This window comes from Phalaenopsis equestris, unplaced genomic scaffold, assembly GCF_001263595.1.
Source record: "Phalaenopsis equestris unplaced genomic scaffold, ASM126359v1 Scaffold000561, whole genome shotgun sequence".
Lineage (NCBI taxonomy): Eukaryota > Viridiplantae > Streptophyta > Magnoliopsida > Asparagales > Orchidaceae > Phalaenopsis > Phalaenopsis equestris.
This window is the reverse complement of record NW_018165001.1, coordinates 36,656-45,892: the sequence shown is the minus strand read 5'-3', so window position 1 is coordinate 45,892 and position 9,237 is coordinate 36,656. Positions and strand designations below refer to the sequence as shown.

The window sequence follows — 9,237 nt, the reverse complement described above, 5'->3', positions numbered from 1 at the left end:
AAGCGATTGAGTAGACTACATTCATTTTGTCCCTTAGAATGTAGGCAATGATATCAGCCAAATAAAACCAACATAGATAGAGGGTGGGGACAACCATAGCTTTCAGTGAGAAGAATTTAGTCAACTAGCAGAAGATGAATAGTGAAAAGGCAATGCTCGTGCTCGACCTTATATAAGAAAATTGGATAGATTCAGTCTTTTGATAGAAGGAAGTCAAGAGATGAACTGCCTGCTACTAGAACAAGCACGTTCAAGTAAAGATCTTTATCCTCGTGGATCTTGTGCTAAAGAAGGTCAATCTAGCTACTAATGAATTGGCGTTCAACAAGCTGGACTAAACTTGGACCTGCACATTCATCATCAACCAAATCGTCTCCCTTGGAGCTTACAAGCTCAAACCCTACATGAGCGGTGACGATTTGAAAATATTTTTTCATAGAAAATTTTCTTATACCAACACCCAAAAAAATGATAAATGAGTTTTCTTTTCCCCCTGGTAATTTTTTTTATATTTAAGAAATGTTAAAAATGATTCAGTTAATTATATGCAAAATACCATGCTTACAAAACACTCGAGGAATTTGGGGAGTTCTTGTGCTACAATGCCTAGCCAACACTCATGGAACTTGAAACCGAGCAGTGAATTCGATCGGGGCACTAGGATATCTGATCTACAAAATGCACAAATAAATAGCTTGCAACACTCATGCATAATACATCTATCTCCAAACTTATTTGGATATAGTTCTGGAGGTGGTTGCCCTGCTCAACAAGTAAATCATCTCAAAATTGAGTTTTAGCACCAACTCTACAAAAATAGTGATAAGATCAACTTAATAAGCTTAGCACTTTGGGTACTCTGTCTAAGGTGGAGATCTAACAAGCGACCGAGAGTCAAGAAGTGTAAGACAAGAGTTAGACATCGAATCAGAAAACCGACACTGAAGCAAGTCATCTAATTGGAATAAAAAAAATTAAAAATGACCAAAAACGATGCAAGATGTCCAATCTTCATTTAATGCCAAAAAATAAACCCTCAACACTCATGAAAAATAACTAAAACTCTCTTTAAATTTTAATAGGATTAAACATATTTACATGTTGAGTAGCAACAAGCTCTACAAATAATATCGAGTAAATTATCCTAAAAGCAAGTTTCAGCAATTATACTATTTGAGGTGGACATCCAACCAAGCAAATGATATGGGGGTAGACTAAGACTTGAGCCAAACTATGAACATATCTTTATCAACCAAAATGTAAGGGATGAGCAATCGATCGTTGCACGCGCACCACAAGCATAATTGATAAAGTGCAAAAAATGTAAAAATGAGACAATAATAAAAAAACAAGTCAATGGCCACATTTTATTTCATTCAACCAATCAATTACAATATCCTTCTTTTCTTTACAAGATATATATAATTATTTCTTCTATTGCAAACTAAAAATAAAATCTCCTATGTGTGGGAATCATCATGGTCGCATCAAATGTTGGAGAAACTATCGTCTGCCACAAACTCCCCCTCAAGCTCCTCACTTCTATTGGTTGTTGTTGACGGGACAGAGAAAAGATTGGTGAATTCTTCTAATTTGGAGTACTTCTAATTGACCAACCCCACAATCTGCAAGAACTAGTCGATCACCAGCTTTGTGTTTAGCTGGAGGTGTATGGCCGATCGTCAGAAAACTCCTCTATTGTCTTCATCATGGCTAATTTTTTTGTTGGAGCATCATTCTCTCTTGAATCATAGAAAGTCACTTCAACTTAGTCTCTATCTCTGCCTCAACTTCGTCCAACCAAGCCTCTGCTATGTCCGCTCACTTCTCGTCCCCCTTCGCTTGTGCCTTGTTGATCCTAGTCTTTTTATATGCCTTAAAAGCTTCCTCATTAGCATTGAGGTAGCAGGAGGTCAAATGGTGCATGGCAGCAAGCCACGGTAGCTGGTACTTGTGGACTGTGTCATAGAGGTATCAAGGGTTGTGGTCATCAAGATTCTTTTTCAAGTTTTCCGACCAAATGATGTTCGTTATTCTCAAATTGTAGTTGTTAGTGTCTGGACCACTAGGGGACCAATCTCGTTGCATATAAATCAAATCAAAGTGAGAATCTATGGTCACAAAGACCTTTGTCCACTCTTTTTGCATAAGGCTTCAGCCTCCTGAAGCTCCTCTCTGTCTCTTCCTATGAGGCGAGCGAAACTAATTATCTAGCTTGATCATCAGAGCCTTGCACTTTCTATGATGGGATTCATCAAAGTCAGTGGGTTCAACCTTTGATCATCCAGGCTAGGCTCTGAATCTTAAGAGGCACAAATTTTCTCTAGTTATGGATCCCACCACAACATATTTATCTAATATTTCTTAAAAATATGGGGAATTAATATGATGTTTAGTGAGTAAAAACTCATTAATCAGACATATTAATATACTCTATATTTTAAATATTTATAAATATGACTCATGAAAACAGAAATAGAAGTCAAACACTTGTAGCCATACACTAAATTTTTTGGGTCGTCTTAATTTTTTATTCTTTTTTTTTTCTTTTTTACTTGTGAGAATACTTAAATCACCTTATGCATGGGCTAGCTTTAGTAATCTTGAGCTACAAGCTTACTCATTGTCTTCTTTGTTTCTTTTAGAATATACCTAATGTTAAATTTTACTCTTCTAGTGTACACCTTTGAACTTAGTACTCAACATAAAATTGAGTAAATGATATCAACATGGCCAAATTATGCTTTTAAATATCAAAACACTATAGCAAAGACAATAGCTAATTTGATTAACAAGTTTCATGTTACACAAACTTTCATCAAATTTCGTTAAACAAAATAAAGATAAAATATTCATGCATTTCATAAGTATGATTATGTATCCAATTCTCCTTTCATCCATAATGAGTAATCTATCATCACTTTAAAGCTCAATATTATATTCTTATGCACCGATATTTTAATCTTAATTGAGAGTTTTTTCTAGAGTTCTCTATCACGTAAAATGTAATTAATCATAAGATACTATTCTTGCAAGCAATCATGCCCATAATTAACAAAGTAATAAATTTTAATTAACCACCCTCATGATTCTATTCAAATATCATCTTCATTTATATTAATACTAGAGGGTCGACTAGATACCTCAGCTAATGAATATTGATCTTTTATGGTAATATATCAAGTAATCGCTCAAAAGGTACTCACAGTTTTTTGGTAAAAATATTACGTACTGAGTTCGTATGCATGCAAACTCCTTGTACAACCTTGTACAACACTGTTGTACAAGGAATTTGCATGTATGTGAACTCCACACCTAATATTTCTCATATTTTTTTGGGAATTTTAGTGTGCATTTAGCATGTTCATGCATAACATGCAATTCCAAGAATCTTAATTTGTTAAATATCATTAAAATTTCTTATTTACACAATGCATCTAATTCTATGATTGCTAAATTGATATCTATATACATATATTTGGTTTTCCAAATCATTTTTAACTATAGCTAAAGTTTCATCTACATATTCTGTGAATCATTCACTCCAAGTGGCTGATGTTGACTAACATTATAAAATGTTCGCTTACAAATTTATTTCATTAATTTTATGAGCCCCTTTCGACCCTAATTAAGTGATAGTTGCATAATTGAACACGCATGCATCATCATGGTGGCTAAACCTTTGTTTTGTCTCGTGCCCCTCTTGGCTTCCAAAAACTCTTATTAATTTATTGGTAAAAATCCTCGCAATAACACCAATACCACTAAATTACCCTCAATAACACCAAATGTGGAGGTATTGTGATGAATTTCTAATGGTGTGGTAGTGTTACTGTGCTTATTTTCAGGTCATATTGTGATAGTAATGTGGTGATATTATGGTGTTATTATGCATCTTTTCTTGTTGTATTTTGATGGTAATGTAGTTGGTATTGTTATGATAATGGAGCGTATTTTTTGTTGGTTTCCGAATTGTATAATTGTGTTATTATGCTAATTTTCGGGTGATACTGTGGTGTTATTAGGGTGATAGTGAGGTGGTATTATGTTAGTTTTCTAGTAGTATTGTACTGGTTGTGTTTGTAATAAACCTTAAAAAATTAAATATTTTATTTTCCAATACTAAATCAACATTAAATATGATTTAAGTAGATGTCGAGCTTTTCATTGAAGAAATAAAATAAAATGCATATGATGCATTCATATCTCGGTTACATACAATCTAAACATGTAAATAATAAAGTTTTGAGAAATAAACACAACCTCACATCGTCTCGATTTACCTGGATGCTCTATGTGCTTTTTCCCTTTTTCTGATTTCCATTCTTGCTTCCATTTACGTAGATTTATCATGCTTAGAAACTCAAAACAGACAAATACATGAGTTCTCATCAGTTAACATGAGTTAACAGAAGTTTAGAAAAAAACATAAATCTCACATGAACAACTTACATGCACACAGGGTGAGAGGAGAGAGAGAGAGAAGTATGAAAATGCAATATTTTCTTTGGCGAACGACAACGCGGCGAATCAACAAATCCCTAGGCACTGGATGTTTTGAAAACCTTGTTGGAAGCGAAACATAAAAAATGTTGGCATGCACACTAAATTCAATCGATAATAGGATGACAAGAGTGAGTTGCTTTTGGACCGAGCTCAGTCGCTGCCAAAATATCATTTTTTTGTGCTTTGTTTAATATCAGGCAGCATGTCTCTCCACTTTACAGGTGGCTTCATTTAATTGGAGTTCGAACGCATGTTCTTCGAATATAATATTTTCTCTCTTGGGAGAGCGTTTGTAATACCCTAGTCTTTGGCTCTGTAAAATACTTTGTCGAGACAATGTGTGAGTGTGGAAGAGCCCTTCCAACACGCAAAAAAAAAAAAAGAAAGTTGCAAATCACACAATTAAATGTGGTAAGGAAGAAAATGAGAAGTTGTTGGCTACAATGGTTCTGCTTTGTTTCTAGTGCTCTCATTATCTTATGAAAGTTTGAAAGATGCTTGATGATAACTCTTGTTGTTCTACTGCATTTATTATGTTTTTTGCTGATTTTTTTTTTATATAGTGATGACCTCTTCATAGGTCTTCCATTTGTTGTGGGTTTTCTCGTGTTGTGTTATAATTTGTATTATTTTAGTTCTTTATTTTACTCTTTTGTCAATAAAATTGGGTGTGGTCCTCATTTTTTTTAATTATAAATAAATAAAAACAAGAGAAAAAAATTTTGTGATTAGTGTGAACTTGTTGAGATGAGGGTGGTTGCATGCTTCGTGTCTGGTGACACTGAGGGGCAAGAATCATAGATTTGAGGGCCGCAACTTGTTCAATAGTGGGGAAAAAATTTCTATCCGGACTCCTGACGTAGCTCTATATGTAAACTCCCAGTAATATACTGTCATGCGTGCTATATCGATCCCACCTAAAAAAATATTATAGTGGAACCTCGAATTCCGAAGTAACTTCCGCGATTCCACTTCAATAACCCTGAAATAACTTTCGCGATGTATCGCAACTTGTTCAATAGTGGGGAAAAAATTTCTATCTGGACTCCTGACGTAGCTCTATATGTGAACTCCCAGTAATATACTGTCATGCGTGTTATATCGATCCCACCTAAAAAAATATTAAAGCGGAACCTCGAATTCCGAAATAACTTCCGTGATTCCACTTCAATAACCCCGAAATAACTTTCGCGATGTATCACACGTGGTGGCATATTATTGGAGTCCGCACGTAAAGCTACGTCCGGAGTCTAGACAGAAATTTTTTCCGGTGGGGTCACGAGAATAACCCTATTAATTGACATATAAAAAACATTACAGAGAACTCATTTCTAGGAATTGAGATGAAGTGTTCTAAAACATAATAGTCCATTCAATTTATGAAATATTTCTGATATTTTGTTGATTAGTGGACATATTTTTGCTTCAAAAGATAATTTACTCAGATTTTAACTAATTAAGATATGATTATAATTTGATCAAAGGCAGCCGCGAAATAAGCACAGTAATTAAGTGATGAAATTAGAGCACGGCCACCCACAAACCGCAGAGGACGAAAAGCCAAACCCAGCGTACTCCTTACCCTTGTCGCCCTGTCGAAAGGACTTGGTAGAGCAGCAGGCTGGATTCGTCTTCCTCCGCTGCCCCTCCTTCTTCTACGCATCTCTCTCTCACCAACTACCACTTCATCTGAAAGGGGTTGGATCTTAAACCCGCCCCGCCCCGACCCGCCGGCAAATATGATGAACGGCAGGCGTGGCGGCGGAACGATTGTGGCCTCCGCTGCCGCTGCTGGTGTCGCTGTTGGTACCGGAGCCGGCGGGAAGAACATCGAGGAAGAGCTCTCGCTTCCGATCCTGCTCGCCGAGCGCGTGCGCAAGGCGGTGGCCGAGGCTGAATCCTTCAAGCTGGAGTGCGGCGAGGTGGGGAAGCAGGTGGATCAGCTCGCCACGATGCTTCGCTCCGCCATCCGCCGCGCCACTGCCTCTCCTTCTGTTTACGACCGGCCCGTCCGCCGCATCGTCGCCGAGGCCGCCAAAACCCTAGAGCGTGCTCTCGCTCTCGTTCGACGCTGCAAGCGCGCCGGCGTTCTCCGCCGAGTCGTCACCATTACCACCGGATCGACGGATTTTCGCAAGATTATCCCCTTACTGGACGCCTCCCTCGGTGACCTCCACTGGCTCCTTTCCGTCTACTCCGACGACGGCGCTGGTGGCGGCATAGTCCTCAGTCTTCCCCCCATTGCGAGCACTGATCCCATCCTGTCTTGGGTCTGGAGCTATATCGCCACCGTGCAGATGGGCTCCTCGGCATCCGACCGCATCGAGGCCGCCAACACCCTCGCCAATCTTGCCCTAGACAACGATCGCAACAAGAAGATTATTCTTGAGGAGGGAGGTGTGCTGCCGCTACTTTCTCTTCTGCGCGACGGGCCATCGGTCGATGCTCAGATCGCTGCGGCCGCCGCGCTTTCTAACCTCGCCTCAGACCCCGAGCACGTTGCCCTCATCATCAAGGAACTCGCCGTCCCCATCATCGTCCACGTTCTATCAGATTCTCCAATGCGCCTCCAGACCCGAGTAGCATTTTTAATCTCCCGCCTGGCTTCCCACCTCCCTTTCATCTCGCAGGAGGAATTCGCCCGTGAGAACGCGGTTCGCCCGCTTGTCTCCCTCCTCTCCTTCGAAGTTCCCCTTGACGAGCCCAGACCATCTGCGAGCATTCATTCCCTCGTGCAGGGCATGGCGAACCTCCAGTATCTGAATTCCACCTCTGCCAGCGGTAGCAGCGGAAGTGGAAGCAGCAGAGGCAAAAGCTCCCGTGATTACTACAATCACAATCGTAAGGAGAGGGAGAATGAGAGCGCCGATGTGAAGCAAGCTTTAAAGATCGCATGCGCGGAAGCTCTGTGGAAGCTCTCCAGAGGTAGCGTCTCAAACAGTCGCAAGATCACCGAGACAAAAGGCCTTCTTTGCCTCTCCAAGCTCATCGAGCGGGAAAGGGGTGAGCTTCAGCACAATTGCATCATGACTGTCATGGAGATCGCAGTGGCTGCGGAATCCGATTCTGACCTCCGCCGTTCTGCTTTTAAGACCAAATATCCCGCTGCCAAGTCTGTGGTAGATCAGCTTCTGAAAGTTGCTCAGCAAGGAAGTAGCCCGGCACTTGAGATTGCGGCCATCAAGGCCATTGGCTCGCTTGCAAGAGCGTTTTCTGCTAGTGAGACTCGGGTTTTGCAGCCCCTTGTTCTCCAGCTCGGGCACTGGAATCCTGATATTGCTGCAGAGGCCGCGATTGCATTGGGGAAGTTTTCCTGTCCAGAGAACTACAACAGTGTTCATAATTCAAAGGCAATCATTGAGTTTGCAGGTGTACCACCTTTGATGAGATTGCTTCGCTCAGGGGAGAAGACGCAGCTGCCTGGGCTCATTCTGCTCTGCTATCTTGCTCTACATGCTGCAGAAAGCAGTGCTATGGAGAGAGCAAAGGCTCTGGGGACTCTTGAATCAGCAGCACGAACAGCAGTTGCACAGCATCCCAGCATCAAAGATTTACTCCCTAAGGCAATCTATCATCTGGAGTTGTATCGTGTTGGGGCACATATTCATAGAGACCAATATCCCATGTAAATTCTTTTTTTCATTCCTGATTCCATTTTGGTTTCTCGTCCTGGTGCTTGTTGTGCTGATCAAATATGGCCTGCTTTTTGGTTGAGATTTTGTTTCAATAAGTTTCTAATCAGTGATGCTAAAAGGAGGGCCTTAATTTTGCGGATTTCAGTAGGATAGTAGTGTGCAACATCCATTGAACATGGGAAGCTTAGTGCTAGATAGTTACTTGAGTTGATATGCAGGTTTTGTTAGCTGAAGTTAGACAAGTCATACTGCCATATGCTGTTCCCTAGCAGGTAAAAGGAGCCTCATCAGTCTGTACAGTAAAATAAACTTCCTTTATGAATTTATTATTGAGAGTCTAGTTTTTATACTTTGCTTTTTGCTGGTTGTAGACTGGAGTTTGTGCCATCCTAAATAACTAGTTCTCTTGATAAAATCCGGTTATATTTTGTTTGTACATGTTCCCTTTCATCATTTGGTCTAAACATTTTTTGGAGATGAGCATGCCGTAATGCTAAATTTATAGGAACTTTGCTTGAACCTTGTAAAAAGTAGCTATGGGGAAATATTATAATTTCATGATCAACTGTTGTTGTGATATAGTTGTTGTTAGGCATTTCACGGATTTGACATTTTTATTTTGGTCTTAGTTGCATAACCTGGCCATATCATTGTTCCTGGAGAGTCATTTTACCTTCACCATGCAGGTAACTGTTATGACTTCAAATATCTATTCTAACATTAATGTAGCGTATGATTTGTTGTTAATGGTCCACTCAATTTGCTCCATCTTGTCCACTTCTTTATGTTGTCTTTATTTGGTTTTGTTAGTTGTTATAGATCTCTATGCCACTCTCTTTCCCACTCAATTTGAAAATTAGAATGGTAATTTCTTAATTTATCTTAGGTAGTGCATATCAATGAAGGACCAATGTTGGCCAAGTTTTGGATCATTTCTGGCACATGACCCGAACAAGTATGTTCTAAGTTTATTTGAAAAGAGCACAAGCCAACAGCTGAGTTTGATCAATTCGCCAAGGCTAGTCGGCATATACTGTTTATTTAAGTCATTTTATTGAGTTAAGTCATTTTATTGAGTTCAGTTAATCCAATCAAG

At 39.6% G+C, this 9,237-nt stretch overlaps 1 protein-coding gene across 1 annotated transcript; it reads left to right on the top strand.

Annotated features, from left to right (window-relative positions):
• Positions 1-6,230: 6,230 nt before the first annotated feature.
• On the top strand, positions 6,231-8,671 carry LOC110029320. Its single transcript, XM_020731559.1, has one exon. The coding sequence runs from the start codon at positions 6,246-6,248 to the stop codon at positions 8,133-8,135; it is 1,890 nt and encodes a 629-aa protein (XP_020587218.1). The 5' UTR covers positions 6,231-6,245; the 3' UTR covers positions 8,136-8,671.
• The last annotated feature ends 566 nt before the right edge of the window (positions 8,672-9,237 follow it).